Raw genomic sequence first — 21664 nt, 5'->3', positions numbered from 1 at the left:
AGATTGTAGCCTCTCTACACTGGAAGTTCTTTAAAAGTAGACCATTATATTTCCAACCAAGAAGTAGTAATTCTCTCGCTGCATGTTGGTCATACACTAAGTTTTTTTGTGCATGAAGTGTTTGCAAATGTTGCACTACTCTCACACTCTTCAATGGGAAGAACTTAGACCTTAAAGAACTTCTCCTCATGCCAATCTCAAGACTAGCTACATAATATATGGCCATGGAGAGGAGGAAGACCTTAAGGGCCATCAAATATGGCAAAATTTCATGCACGTGGGTGGTCCCCAGGACTGTGAAATGGTCTCAGTCACAAGGCGCTGGAAGATCAGTAAGGCAAAGATCATGCTATGTTGCACTGAGATACATACAGTTAAACGACTGAAATCACTGAAGATCCGAATACCTTTGTCACTGCACAATGAAGCTGGCACAATGTTAGAATACAAAAAAAAGCTCTTTGGTGATCTTCAGCACACTTTGCTCCTTTTTTTGTGAATTTCATTCAACAGTCATTCTCTTGACGTGGGAGGTCCAATTTTGGTTGATAAGGGGTGAAAGATTCACAACATATAAAGTTATTTCATGGACATCTGATGGCAAGTAAAAGAAGAGTCCATTCCAATTCTGTAACTCAGACATGAGGAAATCTGCAGATGCTGGAAATTCAAGCAACACACACAAAATGCTGGTGGAACACAGCAGGCCAGGCAGCATCTCTAGGAAGAAGTACAGTTGACGTTTCGGGATGAGACCCTTCGTCTCACAAAGGGTCTCAGCTTGAAATATCATCTGTACTTCTTCCTAGAGATGCTGCCTGGCCTGCTCATTCCACCAGCATTTTGTGCGTGTGTTGCCAATTTTGTAACTGTTGTAATTTCACGTGGAATCTTGAATTTTGAATGTGGAAATGATTGCCAGTGGGATAAACTCAGAAAAAATGTGTGCTTTGCCAGCTTAATAATTTATTTCCTCCAATGGATTTCCCTCAGTGAAATAACATGTGCTGCATGAAACTGAACCATAAAGTAAGTGCTCTTATTTTCTGATATGTGCTAATGTACCTTATCTCAAATAAGATGCCAATTTGTACACTTAAAGTACCTTCAATCTAATCAGGGTAGATCTATCATTCATTGGATAACCTTGCTAAGCTGTTATGGAAAACAAAAAGAGAATTTTCAAAGCTAAGTAAAATGGTGAAGTCTTACTTTACTATCATTGGCAAGTACTCTTTATTTTTCCAAGATTCTATTACAGCCTTATCCACATTGCCTATGGCTGCTTCTGAAGGCACGAGAACAGTCACATTAGCTCCTGCGGGAATTTCCACTCGGTCCTGCAATATCTGTTTCAGAAGATAAAATGGCAAGCATCTCAGAATTCATCATCCAATCTACAAAATTTACTCTCAAAACAAAGGTTAATTCCTACACTTAACTCAGCTCACCGTTTCATGTTTAATCTCAAAATCCTTTCCTATTAATGTTTGAGCCCCTTATGAACTGTAATATAATTTTACCCAATATAATCTGAAATGCACCTTCGCTCCATTCACAAAAACTAAGATTTGCCAGTGGACAACCAGTTTAATTCCAAACTCCATTCCCATTCCAACATGTCGGCCAATAGCTTCCTTTCCTGCCATGATATAGCCACTCTCAGGTTGGAGGTGTAACAACTCATATTCCATCTGGGTAGCCTCCAACCTGATGGCATGAACATTGATTTCTATAACTTCCATGAAATTTTCCCCTTCTCCCTCCCCTGTTCCCTCTTCCATTCCACACTTGTGCTCCCTCTCACTTCTACTCTTCTCTTCAACTGTCTATCACCTCCCCGGCACACCTCCTCCTTCCCTTTCTCTGATGGACTACTCTCCTCTCCTACATTCCTTTTTCTCCAGCCCTTTGCCTTTTTCACCTACCACATCTTCCTCCCACCTGGATTTACCTCTCACCTTCTAGTTTGTACTCCCTCCCCTCCCCCACCTTCTTATTCTAGCTTCTTCCCCCTGTTACGAACCCCGTAACTGGGTGTCTTACCAGCAAAGATAGGAGTAGCCGTTGAAGTCTGATGATACTATTTTTAACAGTATTTATTAGTAAAAATACACAAAAATAATATCAGTGCAAATATACAGATAATATACGTCGTCAATACTAAACCTAAAAGTGCGGGTATAATAATAATCAATAAGAAATAATAAGCTCTGTCTTTGTCTGGGGGATAATGAATTGTCCAATGGAAATCTAAAGTTAATTTCTGTTCATACAGGCTGCAGCCATTGTTGATTGCTGTGTTGCAATTGTTGGAGAGAGAGAGAGAAAGAGAAAAACTTGCCGACTTTCCTTGTTACGATCTTGATCCGTATCCGTCCTTTAGCTAGACCGTTCCGTGGAGGACTTGCCACCCAGGCAAGGATGGACACACACACAAGCCCCCCACCGGTCTCGTACGTTTCTCCTGGTGCGTCTGAGGGGTGTTCCCCAGACCCGACTTTTATCCTCACTCACGGGGTCTCAGATGTCAGTCAGGTTGGGATGATGCAATCCCTCAACCAGACCACTTTGGCTGCCCCCTGAGGGGTTTCAATGAATAGTACAGTACTCAATACACAATTCCTTCTCCAAGAGACAATAGCAGTAATCAGTGGTTCCGTTCCACTTTTGTTTAGAGACATTCCACTTTTTGTGTATTCCTGCATTGTCAATAACAACTGCCTTTTCTGTTATCCTGCGTCTCTCTCTCATTACTGACATGATGTGTATCTCTCTCATTTCCTGGGTCTCAGACCCGAAATAATAGCGATCTTGCGATTCTCAAAAGGTGGGGGGCAGGCATTGGCGATTCTGTACCCTTCTGTCCATCAGATTTGCTCCTCATTTTTAACACCCCCATCCTTCTAAGGATTTTTACCACAGGGAAAAATTAACTAATACAGAGTCTTACAGAATTTTAGAATCTAACACAATACAAAAGAGTTTTTTCACTACAGAGTAATACAGTTATACATTCAATTCAGCATCTACACAGTTAGTGATTACATTGTCACTTCCTTTAATACCTTAATATCTTGTACCTTAATAAATTCCTGTAGCATCAGACTCCAATTTAATAACCACCCATTTTTTAATTCCTTTTCTTCAGCAAAACAAAACTAAAGAGTTGTGATCTTAGCTTACGTGTATATTACAAAGGTTTATGCAAATACTAATCTTTATTTTACTTTCAAACTTAACAGTCAATCTTCCATGGTGTTGTCTTTATTATTTACATGCTTTGTTGAAATCCCTTAAAACCAGATCCTGTTATTTAAAGTGGCATCCCGTCAACCCTCGCCCCTTTTCCAGTTAACTCCCACGTGGTTAGCTTGCTTACCAGTGTGGAATAGGCTTTTGCATGCTCCTTTCATAGGAGTTATTTTATCAACAATGTTTTCCAAACTTAGCCCATTTTCTGAACTTCTACATAATTCTTTATTTTTAAGCAAGTCGTTAGTTTTATCTTCAGGACCCTTCATTCTATTAGTTTTCAGTTTAATATCTGCAAGTGATCCCTCTTTGTCCAAACAACATTTCAAATTCTGCCTCTTCACAGCACACCTTGAATAACATTAGCGAGTGGGGCACCTTTACATTCCAAATCAAACTGTAATCGATTCACAGGCACCTTGTTAAAAAGCCATTGTTCCTTCAGCCTGGTTACTGCTTCTGACACCAATCCAGACTTTAAATTTTCTTCATTCAACTTAGGAACTACACTTTTCCCTTCTCCTTCAATAATAATATCCACATCACCACCTTTTATCTCCTCACTAACTTTTAATACCCCTTCGAACACAAACAACTGGGAATTCTCACTTTCACTATTACCAAGGTTAACCCTTTCTTCACTGAACCAAGTCCATCTGACCCACAAGGACTGCATTCCTTTTTAACTGAATCAGATACCTCAGACTTTTCCTGAGTTTCATTACTAGGTTCAGTACCACGTGCATCCACACCTTGAACACACTCAAATGGGACCTCTGCCTCTTCCAGGCTTTCAATACCCGTCCCCTTTTCAAATTCTAAGTTCCCCTGATCCTCCCAGTTACTCTCTGGGCAACTCCCTTCCGGAGTAAACTCAACCCTGTGGGCTGAAACAACCTCATCTGCTAACCCAGCAGACTCCTTCAAGGTAATGGCATCCTTTTCATCTAGGACTGCCCTTATTTTATTATCGGGAACACATTTAAAATTTTCAACTTCTTCAAACAGTTCTGTCAAGCCAGACAGATCATCCATGTCCAACCCTGGACCTTCTAACAGCCTTATCTGTTTCTCATTATTACTCCGTGCCTCTATAAATTTCCTCCTGGCTAAGGGTAGGTCTACCTCCTCTCCTTTACTCTCTTTCACCTCCCTATTCTCTGTTTTACCACCCTCTAACCCCTCTTGGTACAGGGTCAGTAAAAACGTCTCAGCCAAATCAACACAGGACTGATTTAAACTGGTCTCTTTCTCAGCTGCCTTTCTCGACATGCTGCGAGTGATCGCGCATGCGGGATAGATCTTGAAATCTAGGGTCGGGTCCTCAACACTTACAGGCTGGCTCGTCAGCTTTGTTGCTGACCAAACCTCACCACCTGCTAAATCATTACCAAGAAGGACGTCCACGTCAGCTCTCGGAAATTCTGATCGCACCCCTATTTCAACTGGTCCAGATACCAGCTCACAATTTATAATGATCCTATGCAAAGGCACAGCTTCTGTCCCTTTTCCTATACCTCTTAAAACTACCTCTCCAGTCTCAGGGCCAAAATTTAGTACCTTACTGAGAATCAATGACTGCTCAGCTCCAGTATCTCTCCAGATCCGCACTGGAACTGGTGTTTCTCCCTCTTTCACAGACACGGTCCCTTCTGAAATAAATTTCTCACGCCCCTCTCGTATTCTATCTACCTGGGGCTTTCTCGTCGATTTACTGATCAACACAATACACCCTGTAGGGACTGCTGCTTTCCCTTTTCCTGTCTCCTTCCTGGGAGCAAAGCACTTAGATGCAATATGACCCACCTTTCCACAATTAAAACAGGTCAAGCCAGGACCCCTCCTGCCATCTTGCCTTTCTTCCTCCTTATTTTTATCACTAGCTCCCGGCTGAATCTCTGCCTCAGCTGGCAGGCTTTCTCTACCGTTCCCACGGTCTTTCTGGTAACTCTTATTCGAGGAAAACTTTGTCTTGTGGGTTAGGGCATATTCATCTGCGAACCTGGCAAATTCAGATATGGACTTATTCGGCTTCTCATTCAAATACATCCGGATATCATCCAAAACACAACCTTTAAATTCCTCAATCAGAATTAACTCCCTGAGATGCCGAAAATCTTCTTCCACCCTTTCTGCTGCACAGCAGCAATCCAAGAGCACACCCTTCTCATAGGCAAACTCTGCATACGTCTGATTCCACACTTTCTTTAAATTTCTGAACTTTTGTCTATAGGCCTCAGGTACCAATTCGTAGGCCCGAAGAATAGCCTGTTTAACTTCCTCGTAATTCTCATACCCCTCCTCCTCCACAGATAACGCCGCATATGCCCGTTGTGCCTTCTCTTTTAACACACTTTGTAACAATGCCACCCACTGATTTCTGGGCCACTTCTGATTCACTGCCACCTTTTCAAAATGCAAGAAATAACTATCAACATCCGTCTCCTCGAACGGAGGTACAAACCTAAACTCCCTACTAACATTAAACCTCTCCTCTTGGTCTGTCCCTTGAGCTCTTCGCTCTTGCCTTAACTTCTCCATGTCCAGCTCATGCTGCCTCTGTTTCTCCTTCTCCTCATACTCCCTCTGCTTTTCAGCTCTTTCCATCTCCTTTTCAGCTGCTTCCAGCTGTTTTAACTTAATTTCATGTTCCAACCTTAATTTTTCCAACTCTAACTAAGCCGTCCCACTAGCTGGTACCTTTTTAGGGATCTGTTCCACTACCTCAGCCAAAAACACATTCTTCTCAATATAATGCTGAGTTACAGCCCTCCGCATCTCCCACTTTTTCATTGACAACCTCACCTCTGCGAGATTTAGTCCTTTCGCAATATTTATCAAGTCTGACTTTGTGGCAGCCTCTAGCGCCTCCGGAGTCGGGTTTTTTATAAATTTGTCTACGTCCATCTTTGCTGGTTTCCTGTCTGGCTATCCACGCAACCAGATCCAAGTTTTGACTTAAAAGCCCGATTTACTGGCCCTCCAATTTGGTATCAAATCTCGAGACGAGGCCCCAAGTTGTTACGAACCTCGTAACTGGGTGTCTTACCAGCAAAGATAGGAGTAGCCGTTGAAGTCTGATGATACTATTTTTAACAGTATTTATTAGTAAAAATACACAAAAATAATATCAATGCAAATATACAGATAATATACGTCGTCAATACTAAACCTAAAAGTGCGGGTATAATAATAATCAATAAGAAATAAGCTCTGTCGTTGTCTGGGGGATAATGAATTGTCCGATGGAAATCTAAAGTTAACTTCTGGTCATACAGGCTGCAGCCATTGTTGATCGCTGTGTTGCAATTGTTGGAGAGAGAGAGAGAAAGAGAAAAACTTGCCGACTTTCCTTGTTACGATCTTGATCCGTATCCATCCTTTAGCTAGACCGTTCCATGGAGGACTTGCCACCCAGGGAAGGATGGACACACACACAAGCCCCCCACCGGTCTCGTACGTTTCTCCTGGTGCGTCTGAGGGTTGTTCCCCAGACCCGACTTTTATCCTCACTCACGGGGTCTCAGATGTCAGTCAGGTTGGGATGATGCAATCCCTCAACCAGACCACTTTGGCTGCCCCCTGAGGGGTTTCAATGAATAGTACAGTACTCAATACACAATTCCTTCTCCAAGAGACAATAGCAGTAATCAGTGGTTCCGTTCCGCTTTTGTTAGGAGACATTCCACTTTTTGTGGATTCCTGCGTTGTCAATAACAACTGCCTTTTCTGTTATCCTGCGTCTCTCTCTCATTACTGACATGATGTGTATCTCTCTCATTTCCTGGGTCTCAGACCTGAAATAATAGTGATCTTGTGATTCTCAAAAGGGGGAGGGGCAGGCATTGGCGATTCTGTACCCTTCTGTCCATCAGATTTGCTCCTCATTCGTAACACCCCCATCCTTCCAGTCCTGATATGGGTCTTGGCCCAAAATGTCTGTAGATGCTGACTGTTCTGCTGAATTCCTCCAGCATTTTCTGTGTGTTACTCAAACTGAGAGCATTGTGCTGTATTGAGTGGGTGAAGCTAAAGATAGCACCAGGGGGAAAATTCTCCCAGCTAATCAGCGAAACTGTTAAATTCTTCCTACTCTAATGTCACTATTTTTCTTTTCAGGGTGGCTGGGGTCCCATTGGGATTTTTGATCTACAGCTGCACCCAATAGCTATGGTTCTGCACAGCGGCATGTTCCTCTTCTTAGAGCTTGCCAAGGGGCTGTGGTTCAGTATGTCCAGGTACGGCCTGAAGTCCAGTGTCTTCCGCAGCCTCTCACGAAAGTGGGAAGTGGAACATCGAAGACAGTGAGAGCGGCCGTCGGAGGGCAGCCTCTCTCTTTTGATGGTGAGGGAGAACTTGCTGCCAATTCTTAAATCAGGGAACTCAGAATAAAAAGCAATGCTTCAGACTGGCTGTAACATTGAAATAGTGACTGCTGTCTCCTCTGTCGCTGTGGAAGAAGCGATATCTGTCTCTCTCTTGTTAAAGACAGAGAGCTTGGGGGATATCGAATTGTTAGAATGAACAGTTGGTTTCTGGTGTACTGTAAATCATGGCCTCTCTTTGAAGCTTTGCTGTTGCTTGCATGGTGGGTGGTGGGAATGGTGGGTGGGGGAGGAGGAGGCCTGCACATGGGAGGGGCAGGAGGGGCTTTTTCAGTCATTCATTCTTTGGGGGGTTTCATCTGTTTCGAGGATGTCTGAGGAGAGTGAGAATTTCAAGTTGTATATTGTATACAGTCTCTGATATTAAATGGAACTATTCAACTATTTCATATATAGGACTTGCCACTTGCTCTCTTGTAACTTCTTGAGAAAACATTAGGAAAAGAAATTCAATCAGGACTTGATTCTGGTTAAAAGCTGATTTATTACAATTAAGAGATCAGCCACAGCAATGGTCATGATGGCAGACTGGGTAACAAATAACTTAAAATTACAGTACATGCTGAGAATCAGTCTTCAAGAATTTTCTCAGGAATAGACTGGAGACCATAACTGAATTTATTTTAGTGCCTAAAAATAAAGTATCAGATATTCAAAAATGCACAGAAATAGATGGGGATGGCTGCAGGTTTGCCCAAGGCATCCACTGAAATTAGCATTTAGGGTTGTTGGATGTGTTCAACAAAAGGGACCAAATCATCCAGCTCACCTTCTGTAGTTTGATGGTCAGCTGACGCATGTCTATCACAGGATCACAGAATTGTTATGGAAGGGGAGGATGTTCAACCAGTCTGCTTTATACCAGTTCCTAACAGAGAAATCTATTTGGCTCTTTTCCTCCATTTTTCACCACCATAATTGTCTCTTCCTCAAATGCCTACCTATTTCTCTTTTGAAAATTCTAACTGATTCTCTTTCTACTATTCTCATGTGCAGTGTTGCAGATTATAACCACTTTACGAACAAAATTGTTCTATCTCACCTCTCCTTTGTAACTTGCACCCTAAATTTTTAACCTCTGCTACCCAACACAGAATAAAGGGAACAATTTCCTTCCTCTTATCCTAGCTAAACTGGACATGGTATTGTATACGTGTGACCAGACCTCTTCCCTTCTACATGCAACTATTCCATCAAATCTTTTCTATATCTTTACAAAACCATTGTTATCCTTTCTAAAGCTAGGCGAGTAGAATTGAGACAATGTTCAGCTGGTGCTCATACAGGATTTTATAAAGGTTCACCATAATTTTGGCACTCAATATATGAATCACTGAATCACAAACCATTCTTTTAACACACCCTGCCATTTTTATGTATATTAACATTCAGGTCTTTCTTTTTCTATACATCCATTAGATTTGTGGCAATTAGCCTATATAGTCTCTTGTTCTTTCTGCTAAAATGTATAATTTCACTGCTCTCCATATTTAATTTAATTTTTCAATGGAGTTGTTCAAAGTGGAAATCAATCTCCAACAAATTATTCTACAACCACTGATCAAGACAAGAAAGTCACAGTAGTCCTACGAAGCAATCAGGCTGCTCTCGCTTGTAGGAAAATACAAGATGACAGCCCCATAATCTGACTGACTTGAAGGGCTAATAATTATGTATGCAGCTATATGAAATGCACCGGGGGCAACATAAAATCGATTTGCCCCTGCTTACTTGGACTTGATGGATTCAACAAAGAAACACAAATAGATAAACAAGATGACTATAAATACATTAATAAATTATCACCATCTTGACTTTATATTTTTGGGATTCTGTATGCTGTTGGAAATCAGCTAAACCAGAGAGTGAAATTTAAACAGGACAAGTCAGTCCCCAACAAAACTCATAACAACCATGCAAACTTTCTTAAGATCTGTTATGTAATGAAACAACCTATTCATTGTGGCTTAAAGCAAAAAATCGTGTTTGAATGTTACGTTAGTAGAAACTTTAATGGAGATTATCCTTTGCCTCATTAGTGGTTAGCATGGAGCAAAGTGCAAAGCAAAGTTTGACTGCAATAGGATTCAGGATAGGTTGCGATAGGATAGAGATCCACAACAATATCACTTAGCACCTTGCAAGAAGACAGGATCTCACCAAAAGATGGCAAATCACTTTAATACTTACAATAAGTAACAAAAAATCCATACATGAGGACAAAAAAGGAAAGGAACTGTAAAGCAATATAGATTTTTTTTAAAAATCAATTCAAGTTGTGCTTCTCTTCGTAGTGAGTTGGTTACATACCTGAAGCCAGTTATTAAATCCTGAAAAGTACGCACTTGATGCCAGCTCCTTTAAATTGCATGAAGAAAAAATTCAAAATGGCAAAATAAGTGAGATACTAAAAATATATACAAATAAGAGACCAAAATAATTTTTAAAAAAAAGTTTTCAGGGGTCATTAAACATTTTTTTAACAAATGAATTATTGTTGGATACACATAATTGTCATTCTACTTACTGTTAATATATCCCCAAAGCACATAATCCCATCTCCAGCATAGCCTTGAGGGCAGGTACACTTCCGGTTTCCATTTTCAGTGGGTTTACATTCAGCCTTTAGATGGAAACAATTAACTTTCTTGGCATGATGTTAAATTACTCTTTACATAAGTGACCAATTTTATTAAGCACAAATGAAAATTGAGCATATCAAGGTTCTAAGATTCTGTGTTTCAAATCCCAACACTACTTTTACTTCCATGCAGCAATTCTTGTTGGGACATTTTCTTAGATTTTGGCTGAGTGCTGAAGGGTGACAGTCTGCAATAATGTGCTATTTACATTTAGGAATATAATGTAGACAGCCTATAAAACTGCTCCTTAGTACAAAATAAATGATTGTATGTTTCGATGCACACATAATAAATAAACTTGAATCTTTCCTATGGATCCTTGCAGGGTGGGTAGAGAAGGTGGTTAAGAGGGCATACAAAATATTGTTCAAGACACAGAATATAAGAAAAGGAAGGTTAAGTTATACAATTTAAGCAGCAACTATAGTTTTGCAGGAAAGTGTTATTTCACTGCAGAATTAATCATGAATAGCTTACAAGGGAAGATTGAGAAGTTTCCTGCTGAGCCTCCACCAATTCTGCATTCTCACCTCTCTTTTTAAAAAAATCAATAAATAGCCTAGATTGTGCATGATTAAATCACAATTTAGCCAAGAATTATTGGTTGGAGATCCACCACTATACACATTGAGGCAAATATCCTGAGACTTTATTCTCAAGTAAAGCACGAAGACTCCAGCACTGATTCTGGGAACTTCACTCTCAAGAAACTACTTTGCAAATGGAATAATGTGACTCCATTTGCCTTGTAATCTCACAGCAGAACTAAATGGCTTCCAGCAACTATGCAGTAACGTGAAGGTTGAAACAATGAAATATCAGCTGGGAATTAATATCGGTGATAATTGTAATAACAATGAAAATATATAATGTTGTTTTACCAATGCATGGCATCCACCATTCTCTTCTAGGCATGGATCAATTGGACTGCACATCTTACCATCACCAGCAAACCCTCTCTTACAGACACAGCGACTCTAAAGCAATGAGATTTAAAAAAAAACTGTTGGTCAATGGTTTCTTTTTGCACTTTTCAAGGGTTGTTAAAATACACAAACAAGCAAAGGAAAAGTTAAAACTTCAATGTTGAATGTTACAACCAAACTACACAATATCGCTGTGACTATGTGTGTTTACCCTTATTCCAGTTTTCTTCATCACACCAAAGAAACACTGGTTGTTAGATTAATTAGCTCCTGTAAGTATAGAATGTGAGACTATAAGATATAGGAACAGAATTAGGCCATTTGGCCCATCGAGTCTGCTCCGCCATTTCATCATGGCTAATCCAATTTTCTTCTCAGCCCCAATCTCCTGCCTTCTCCCCATATCCATTCATGCCAAGACCAATTAAGAATCTAACAATCTCTGACTTAAAAAATACACAGACTTGGTCTCCACAGTTGCTTGTGGAAAAGAATTCCATAAATTCACCTCTCTTTGGCTAAAGAAATTCCTCCTCATCTCCATCCTAAAAGGCCACCCTGAGCAATGGGATCAACATGCATGAAACAGCGCACCCTAATACCTTCACCATCATTTTGGGAGATTTTAATAAGGCTATCAAGAATGCTTACTGTGCTATTTCACACCCTCACTTCAGAAAGTCTGATCACCTGGCTGTACTTCTATTCCCTGAGTATAGGCAGAGACTGAGGACTGCAGCACCAGTAGTGAGGACCAAGAAGGTTTGGACAAGGGAAGCTCAGGAGGGCCTACAGGACTGCTTTGAATCGGTGGACTGGACTGTATTCAGGGATTCATCTTTGAAACTGGATGAGTATGCTGCAGTTGTTACTGACTTCATTAAAACCTGTGTGGATGAGTGTGTCCCTACCAAGACTTACTGTACATTCCCAAACCAAAAACTGTGGATGAATCAGGAGGTACGTCATCTGCTGAAGGCTAAACCTGTGGCATTCAAGTTTGGCAACCCAAGACTGTACCAGAAAACCAGGTATGATTTGCAGAGGGCTATTTCTTTTTTTTTGTAATTTAATTTTTTTATTGATGTTCATCATCAAACAAACATTTCCATAAGATGTATTTCAGACACTGTACATATATATCATATAATCATATATGTCACAAATCTCCACATAGTATTTATCTGAGAAATACACTTATAGAAAAGAGTGGAAAGAAAAAACAGGCAAAAGGAATAAACTATGTACAAGTAGGGAGCGATTTTTTTTTTTACAACATATTCATTGATTTGTGAGAATAAAATCAGGCCTATGAGGCATTATGTAGTTAAACCATTTTCCCCAGTATGAACCAAATTGTTCCAGCTTATGATTAACAGATGCTGTTATCTTCTCCATTTTGTAAATGTCCATTGTAATTTCCATCCATGTATTTAAAGTTGGGCTCTCCTGTGATAACCATTTCCTAGTAAGAGTCTTTTTACCAGCCACCAAGAGTATATTCATTAAATATTTATCTCTTTTCAACCATTCTTGAGGTATATACCCAAAATATATGGTCTTACTCTCTAAGGGAATTTCACATTTAAAGATGTCTTGTAGGGCATTGTGTATCCCCCTCCAATAGCTTTTGATAACAGGGCAGTCCCAAAAAATATGATGATGATTTGCATTTTGATTTCCATAATTTCTCCAGCAAACAGGGAGGTTACTATCATAATGGGATTTCTGAGATGGTGTAATAAAATATCAAGTTTTTCCATCTGAACTCCCTCCATTTCTGTGAACTGGTACACTTCCATTGATACCTCCATATTATTGTCCATTCTTCCTCAGATATAATTATCCCTCCTTCCTTCTCCCATTTTGTTTTAATGTATGAAGTCAAATGTGTTTTAAGATTTGACAAACCCTTATGCATGCTTGAAATGATTCTACTACCGTTACCTGAATTATATGCTTTTCCAAAGAGCTCTATCAAGCATGTACTTACCTTGGTGACATTTTTAAGCATCCTATTAACATATTGTCGCATCTGTAAATACCGATAAAAATCTTGTTTTTCTAATAAATGTTTCTCTTTAAACATTTCAAAACTGAACAGTGTTCCTTCTTTCATTATGTTGCAAAGAACTGTTATTCCTTTAGCTGTCCAGTCCTTAAATCTAGCATCCAGTTTATTCGGTGTAAAATCCATTTAAGAATTGCAGTATCTCCCTCTAGATCATATTGTTTTATAGTAGTTTTCCATATTTTAAGAGTCAATTTCACCTATGGGTTATCAATAGTATTTATGTACCTTTGCAGGTTATTAGCCAAAATTGCTTGTATGTGGATGGGAAGTACCCACTCCTCAATGTTTTTCCATTGAGCGTCATATGATGGGTTGCACCAACATATCACGGCTCTCAACTGTGCTGTAAAATAATAATCTCTAAGAGAAGGTAGGCCCCATCCCCCCTTTTCCTTTGCTAACTGCAAAGTTTTGAGATGAACTCTAGGCCTTTTACCCTGCCAAGTATACCTTGATAGCATCTTGTTCCATTCATTAAATTGATTTTGATTAATCTCTATTGGTAGGGTCTGAAAGAGATATAACAGTCTGGGTAGTATATTCATTTTAATAGACTCAAACCTTGAACTGAGACTAAAAAAAGGAATCAGGTTCCACCTTGCCATATCTTCCTTAGTTTTTTTATATAAAGGCTGATAATTACATTCTGATAATTTTGCCAAATCTTTTGGCATAATGATGCCCAAATATTTGAAAGAATCCGTTTGCCACGCCCAGGGATATCTACTTTCAATTTCTCTTGGTGGGCTATAGTAATATGAAAGTAATTGGGTTTTATCTATGTTGATCTTGTATCCTGATAATTGACCATATTGTTCAAAGGATTGCATCAATTTAGGTAAAGAGTATGTTGGTTGCCCTAGATAGATCAAAATGTCATCCACGGGGGACGTCATGTGATGACATAGGATCGAGACATGGAAATCCAGCTCTCCCGTAAAAAACCAGTAAAATAATGTTTAAGTGAAGAAAAGTTAGTAAATATTTTTTTAAATTACTTATAAACTACTCAGGATTGTCTTAAGATATGTCTCTTAAACAGAAGCAGAAGAAAACTACTACTTTGAAGACAACACAAGTTGGAAAAGAATCAAGGCTGGCCGCCATCAAAGAACCTTGGGCTCAAGTGCATTTTACCTCTGGCGATACAGAACAGGAAACTGCAGCAACATCAACCGTCTACAAAAAAAAAAGAGCAACAGGAATTGCGCATGCGTGAAGGAAGGGGCATGCGCAAACACGAGCAACCCAAACTACAAATCCCAGCTATGAGCGGAACTGAAAGTGAAAGTGAATATGAGGTGGAATCAGATTCTCTGGATAAATCAGACGAAGATGAAGAGACAAATAAAGAAGAGCAACAGGAAGAGGTTGGAGGTGATATTGGAGACATAAAAAAATCTTTGGTGCAAATAATGCATGAATTAAAAGCATTAAAAGTAATAAAAAAGATATTAAAAATTTGAAGATTGTGTTTGATAAAATGATGAAAAGACAGGACAAAATGGACAAGAAAATTAAAAACTTGGAAGAAACAATGGGAGACACCATTGATAGAGTGAATAAAATGGAAGATAATATTTCTGCCTGGACATCAGAAAGAAAACGGTTGTTGGAAAAAGTGGATGTACTTGAAAATTTTAGCAGACAAAATAATATTAAGATTGTTGGACTTAAAGAAGGTACAGAGGGAGAGGATCCAATAATTTTTTTTCAAAAACGGATTCCGAAAATTTTGGAAATTGAAGAAGGAACCCAGTTAATTGAAATTGAAAGAGCTGACAGAGCCTTAAGATCAAGACCTCAAGTTGATCAAAACCCACGATCAATCTTGATAAAATGCTTAAGATATCAAGATAAAGAAAAGATCCTGAAGGCAGCTGCCCAACGTGTCAGAAAGAGAAACGGGCCATTGATGATAGAAGGGAAAACAGTTCTTTTCTATCCTGATATAAGTTATGACCTTTTGAAGAGAAAGAAGGAATTTAACCCAGCGAAAAAAGTTTTATGGGAAAAGGGTTATAAATTTATATTGCACCACCCGGCAACCCTGATAATTTTTTTGGATGACGGAAAAAGCAGATTTTTTACTGATTATCGGGATGCGGAAGAATTTGCACAAGAACTCCCAAATATTCACTAATCACAGCCAAAGATTTAAATGTGAAATGGATTAAAGGTGAAGACAAGGACAGTGAATGGAATTGATGGATGTTTAAGGACAGAAGAATATTTAAATATATTCTTAATTATATGATACAGGGGGAGAAAGGTAAAAATTTGAGAAATATTAATCGAGAGTAGTGATATTATTTTTTCTTCTCTTATATATACTTTTTTATGTTACGGGGGAGCTGGGGGAACTTCAGATCGATTGCTACGGGATTCACGTGTGTAATCATGGCGATTGCCATGACCCGTACAACGGAGGGTGGTAATGTTGTGTTTTTTTTAATTCACAACATTAGTAGGGGGGTATTTTGGTTTTTTTTTCTTTATAATCTATTTTTCTTTAACCTTTCATTCTTTGCCTGGACAATCGGGGGGGGGGGGGGGGGAGACACATAGCAACATGGAGAATTTTAAAAAGATTCTCCAAGGTACTACGAAAGTTGAAAAGTTAGGTATTACTATAGACTGGAGTAACCCTGTTAAAATAATGACTAATTTACTGAATTTTTAAAGTTTTATTGTTAATGAGCTTAATGGACCGGTGAAAAGAAAAAAGAATTTTAACATACATTAAGAAAATGAAAATAGATACCGCTTTTTTACAAGAAACACACTTAACAGAGATAGAACATCAGAAATTAAAGAGAGATTGGGTCGGAAATGTTATTGCAGTTTCATTTAATTCAAAGGCGAGGGGAGTTGCAATGTTGGTTAATAAAACTTTACCAATTAAAATACAAAATGTATTAATTGATTCTGCGGTGAGATATGTAATTATACATTGTCAAATTTTTTTCAGAACTATGGACTCCTATGAATATTTATGCACCAAATGAAAATGATGTAAAATTTATACAAGAGGCCTTTTTGAATTTGGCTGATGCACATAACAAAATATTAATAGGTGGAGATTTTAATTTTTGTCTAGACCCAGTTTTCGATAGATCAACAAAGGTTGTTACAAAATCACAAGTAGCAAAATTTACTTTATCATTGATGAAAGATTTAAATTTGATTGATATATGGAGAAGAATTAATCCAAAAGAAAGAGATTACTCATTTTATTCAAATAGACATAAAACTTATTCAAGGATAGATTTTTTCCTATTATCAATGAATATTCAAGACAGAGTGAAAAATATGGAATATAAAGCAAGAATATTGTCAGATCATTCCCCCTTGACAATGACAATGATAATGATGGATAAAGAGGAATCGATTTACAGATGGAGATTTAATTCAATATTATTAAAATGTCAAGATTTTTGTGATTTCATGAAAAAGCAGATTCAGTTTTTTTTAGATACAAATTTACATTCAGTTGATGATAAATTTATAGTATGGGAAGCAATGAAGGCATATTTGAGAGGCCAGATAATAAGTTATACTTCTAAAATTAAGAAGGAATATATGGTAGAAATAGATCAATTGGAAAAAGAGATTACAAAATTAGAAAAAGAATCTCAAAGATATATGACAGAAGAAAAACGAAGACAACTTGTTAACAAGAAGTTACAATATAATACACATCAGACATACCGAACAGAAAAAGCAATTATGAGAACTAAACAGAGATATTACAAACTAGGTGAAAGATCACACAAGATTCTTGCTTGGCAGTTAAAAACTGACCAGATTTCCAAAACGATAAATGCAATTAGAACAAGTGTAAATAAAATTACTTATAAACCTTTAGAAATTAATGAAACTTTTAAGAATTTTTATTCTGAATTGTATCAATCAGAATCACAAAATGATAATGTCGAGATAGAAAGGTTTTTATCACAAATAACTCTTCCAAAATTGAATTCGGAAGAACAGAAGGGATTAGATATGCCTTTTACATTAAGAGAGGTCGAAGAAGCTTTAGGATCACTTCAGAGTAATAAATCCCCAGGAGAGGATGGTTTTCCACCCAAATTTTATAAAAAGTTTAAAGATTTACTAATTCCTCCTTTTATGGAGTTAATATACCAAGCGGAAAAAACGCACAAACTTCCAGAATCTTTTTCTACAGCTATTTTAATAGTATTGCCAAAAAAAAGAGATCTTTTAAAGCCAACATCATATAGACCTATTTCTTTGTTGAATACCGACTATAAAATAATAGCAAAAATTTTATCTAATAGATTATCTAAATACTTACCAAAATTAATACATATGGATCAAACAGGATTTATCAAAAATAGACAATCGACAGATAATGTAACTCGGTTACTTAGCATAATTCATTTGGCACAAAAGAGGGAGGAAATGAGTGTGGCAGTTGCCTTAGATGCAGAAAAAGCATTTGATAGATTGGAATGGGATATTTTATTTAAGGTATTGGAAAAATATGGATTAGGAGTATCTTTTATAAAATGGATTAAAACCTTAAATACTAATCCCAAAGCTAAAGTAGTGACAAATGGTCAAATTTCAACATCATTTCAGTTAACAAGGTCAACTAGACAAGGTTGTCCATTATCACCTGCTTTATTTGTGTTGGCAATAGAACCATTAGCTGAATTAATTAGAATGGACCCAGATATTATGGGTTTCAGAGTTAACCAGGAGGAATATAAGATTAATTTATTTGCTGATGATGTTTTGCTTTATTTAACAAACCCATTATATTCGCTGGGTAAATTACCTTCTAGATTGGAAGAATATGGGAAAATATCAGGCTACAAAATAAATTGGGATAAAAGTGAAATTCTACCCCTTACTAAAGGAGATTATAGTCAATGTTGACTAATAACTCAATTTAGATGGCCGATAAATGGTATAAAATATTTAGGTATAAGAGTTGATAATGATATAAAGAATTTATAAAAATTAAATTATTTACCATTATTGAAAAAAATTCAAGAATTAGATAAAATAGGAGAAAATATACCAGAAGATTTTATATATAAGTGGGAATCTAAATGGATACGGGAAAAGAAAGAATCTCCTATATTAAAACATTTGATTGATTTATGGGACAAGACTATTTGATAAATATCCATTGATTTTAATCCTAGCAGTAGGGTTGTCATATACTGTCTGTATGGTTTTAATAATTGTGTCTTGGAAACCAAATCCATGTAAAACTCTGTAAAGAAAATTCCAATTAACCGAATCAAATGCCTTTTCAGTGTCCACACTTATCACTATTGCTTTGATTTTAATTTTTTGTATACGATCCATAATGTGAAGTGTTCTTCATATATTGTCTTGTGTGTGGCATTGTCATATAAAACCTGTCTGATCATTACGTATCAGTTTGGGTAGAAACTCCTCTAATCGTTTGGTCATGATGGAGGTAAATAATCTGTAATCTACATTAAGAACGGATATTGGTCTAAATGACCCACATTCCATTTTATCCTTGCCTTCTTTCGGTATAGCTGAGATTATCGCTTCCTTCCAACTGGGTGGCGTTTGTGCCTTTTTTAGAGCCCAGATCAGTGTGGGGAGTAAAACAGGAATTAACTCATTTTTAAATTCTTTGTACCTCTCTGCCGTATACCCATCTGATCCTGGTGACTTGCTTAATTTAAGCCTACTAATTGCAGCTTTTAATTCAACTTCAGTTACGTCAGCAGTCATCGTTCTATTTTGTTCTTCGCTTAAAGTGGGTAACTCTAGAGAATTCAAGGTGGTGTCAATTTGGGTTATGCTTCCTCCTGAAGCTTTGAAATATAGAGTTTTGTAAAACACTTCAAAAGCTTCTTGAATTTCACTTAGCTTTTTTTTATCATTTTTGTTCTTGGATCCCTAATTCTATGAATTGTATTTTCTGCTATCTTTTTTTTCCAGTTTCCACGTCAGTATTTTCATAGACTTTGATCCACTTTCATAATGTCTCTGTTTCAGAAACATTAATTATTTTTTATTTCTTGCAAAGCCAAACTATGAATTTCATTCCTAATTTTTTAATTTCCTCTAATGTATCCTGTGCCAAATTGAATTTGTGTTTTTTCTCTAGTTCCTTCAGCCTATTTTGTAATTCCTCTGTTTTATTCCTTTTTTTTCTCATACGAAGATATCGCTATAATTTTTCTTCTTAAGACAGCCTTCAGAGTATCCCATAAAATGGGAGGTGAAGCCTCTCCATTATCATTGAATTCTAAGTAGAGACCAATTTCTTTTTTAATTTGTCCTTTAAAGTACAGATTATTGAATAGACTTGAATTTAGTTTCCAAATAGTATTCTTTGGTTGTAGGTCAAAATCAACAGATAACTATATAGGTGCATGGTCACTTACGTCTATTGTCCCAATACCACAGGTGTTTATTTTGTCTTTGTCTTTGTCTTTTCCAAATGTTATGAAATAGTCTATTCTTGTATATACAGAATGGGGAGCAGAATAATGAGTGTAATCCCTTCTGTCAGGGAAAAGGTCCCTCCATATATCGATTAAACCTACATCCTCAAAAAGTGTATTAACTTTCTTATGTAAGGATTTTGTTTCATAGGTTTTTCTATTGGAAGAGTCTAACTTTGGTTGTAATTGTAAATTTAAGTCTCCTCCACATATCAGGAGACCTGTTTCCACTACCATAATATCAGCAATTTTCTGAAAGAAACCAATATCATTTCCCGGGAGTGCGTATATATTCAATAGAATAACTGAGTTTTCGTCTATATTCCCCCTTACCAGAACATATCTGCCCTCCTTATCTCCCATTTCAAAATACTTTTTCAAAATTTAGCTTACTTGAGATAAGAATAGCAACTCCTCTCCTATGTCCTGATTTATATGAGGAGAAAAACAAATTAGTGAAGCCCATTCTCTTTAGTTTTTTATGCTCATTATCACTTAAGTGAGTTTCCTGTAAATATACTACATGGGCTTGTTCTTTTTTTCATCTTGGATAAAATTCTATTACGTTTGATTGGATTTAATAGCCCATTGACATTAAAAGAAATGAATTTTACTTTGTCCTTAGCCATCTGTATTTATCTGTCAATGTATCATTGAAATTAGCAGAATAAAACTTAATCGATCTACTCCCTGAACAAATTAGAACCAAGAAACGCAAATAATAACAAAAACGGCAACAAACATGTGATTCCAAGGCTGAGGTCTCTTGTAGATGACCCTGTGTTGAGCTAGAGGAAATGTCTAGCTGTGGGGGATAATCCCTCCTACTTGTGAGTTGAGGGCCCCCACTGCAGTATTCATAAAAGTCAGTGAACAAATCCATTACACATAAAAGATTTCCCTGTGTACTCCTCCTATATATGTGTGTGTGTATATATATACACACACACATAAACACACACATATATATTCTCATTTTGGTGGGGTAAAAGGAGTAAGTGAGTGAATAAAGAAGAATAACTGAGTAATATAAAATCCACATTATAATAAGTATTTCTCGAGATAGGTATATCACCGTCTACTTTTGCTTCCGTTTAGCTTCTCAACATTTTTAAAGTTAGCCAAACCTTATGGCTCTTCTGGAGGGGGTGAGGACTATCTTTGGAAAACTCCCGGTCTCTTCCTGATATACTTCTCTAGGCTTCCTCCCGTCTCCTGCTTTCTTGATTCTCGCACTATTTCCCAAGCAGAGCAGGATAATTCCTCTGCCAGGTTTTCCCTTGGTTTGATCATGCTGATGGGCAACCCTCTGGCTTTCATGTCTGGAGTCGCCTCTTCCACTGTCTGATACAGTTGGATCCCATCTTGATAAAACACTCGAAGTTTCGCTTTCTTGCTTTAGTATTTGCTTTACTTCAGAGTATTCTTTACGTTTCTGCAGGACCGCGGGGGGGGGGTCATCTTGATCGAAATATATTAATTTATTATCTAAAAACACCCTCTTCTTACCCCAGGCCCTTCGTAGGAATCTGCCTTGGTACTGTATCGAAGGAATTTAATTACTATTGAGCGTGGCTTATCTTCTCTGCCTCGGGTAGGCCTCGGGACTAGCGCGCGATGCACCCTCTCAATTTCCAGCTCCATAGTCGAGGGAAGCTCCAGTGTGTCCTGCAGCAACTTTCCGACAAACTCCGTCATAGAAAAACCCTCCGCTCCTTCGGGAATGTTGTATATCCTGATATTTTTCTGCCGTGATCTTCCCTCCAGGTCAACAGTTTACCCTCTTGTTGATTTAATATTTTTATTGTCTCACTTAGTATCCATTTCACGTTTTCCACGCTATCTTCCACCTTCTCAATTCAAGTCTCTGCCACTGCTATTTTTTGATTGACGTTGGCGAGCTCTGACTTAATATCAT

At 37.7% G+C, this 21664-nt stretch overlaps 1 protein-coding gene across 2 annotated transcripts in view; it reads right to left on the bottom strand.

The window, feature by feature from the left end:
• The window catches only part of stab1 (stabilin 1), a 347363-nt gene that overhangs the window by 146916 nt on the left and 178783 nt on the right, over positions 1–21664 (bottom strand). For both annotated transcript variants that reach the window (XM_073072696.1, XM_073072697.1), the window contains 4 exons: positions 11164–11259; positions 10168–10263; positions 9951–9998; positions 1213–1349 (listed from right to left, as the gene is read on the bottom strand). In XM_073072696.1, the coding sequence (XP_072928797.1) occupies positions 1213–1349; positions 9951–9998; positions 10168–10263; positions 11164–11259 (377 nt within the window). The remainder of the gene's footprint in view (positions 1–1212; positions 1350–9950; positions 9999–10167; positions 10264–11163; positions 11260–21664) is intronic.

The sequence above is a fragment of the Hemitrygon akajei genome, chromosome 19 (genome assembly GCF_048418815.1).
Source record: "Hemitrygon akajei chromosome 19, sHemAka1.3, whole genome shotgun sequence".
Taxonomy (NCBI): Eukaryota; Metazoa; Chordata; class Chondrichthyes; order Myliobatiformes; family Dasyatidae; genus Hemitrygon; species Hemitrygon akajei.
Note: the sequence above shows the minus strand (reverse complement) of the source record. Positions and strands in the feature narration are given on the sequence as shown.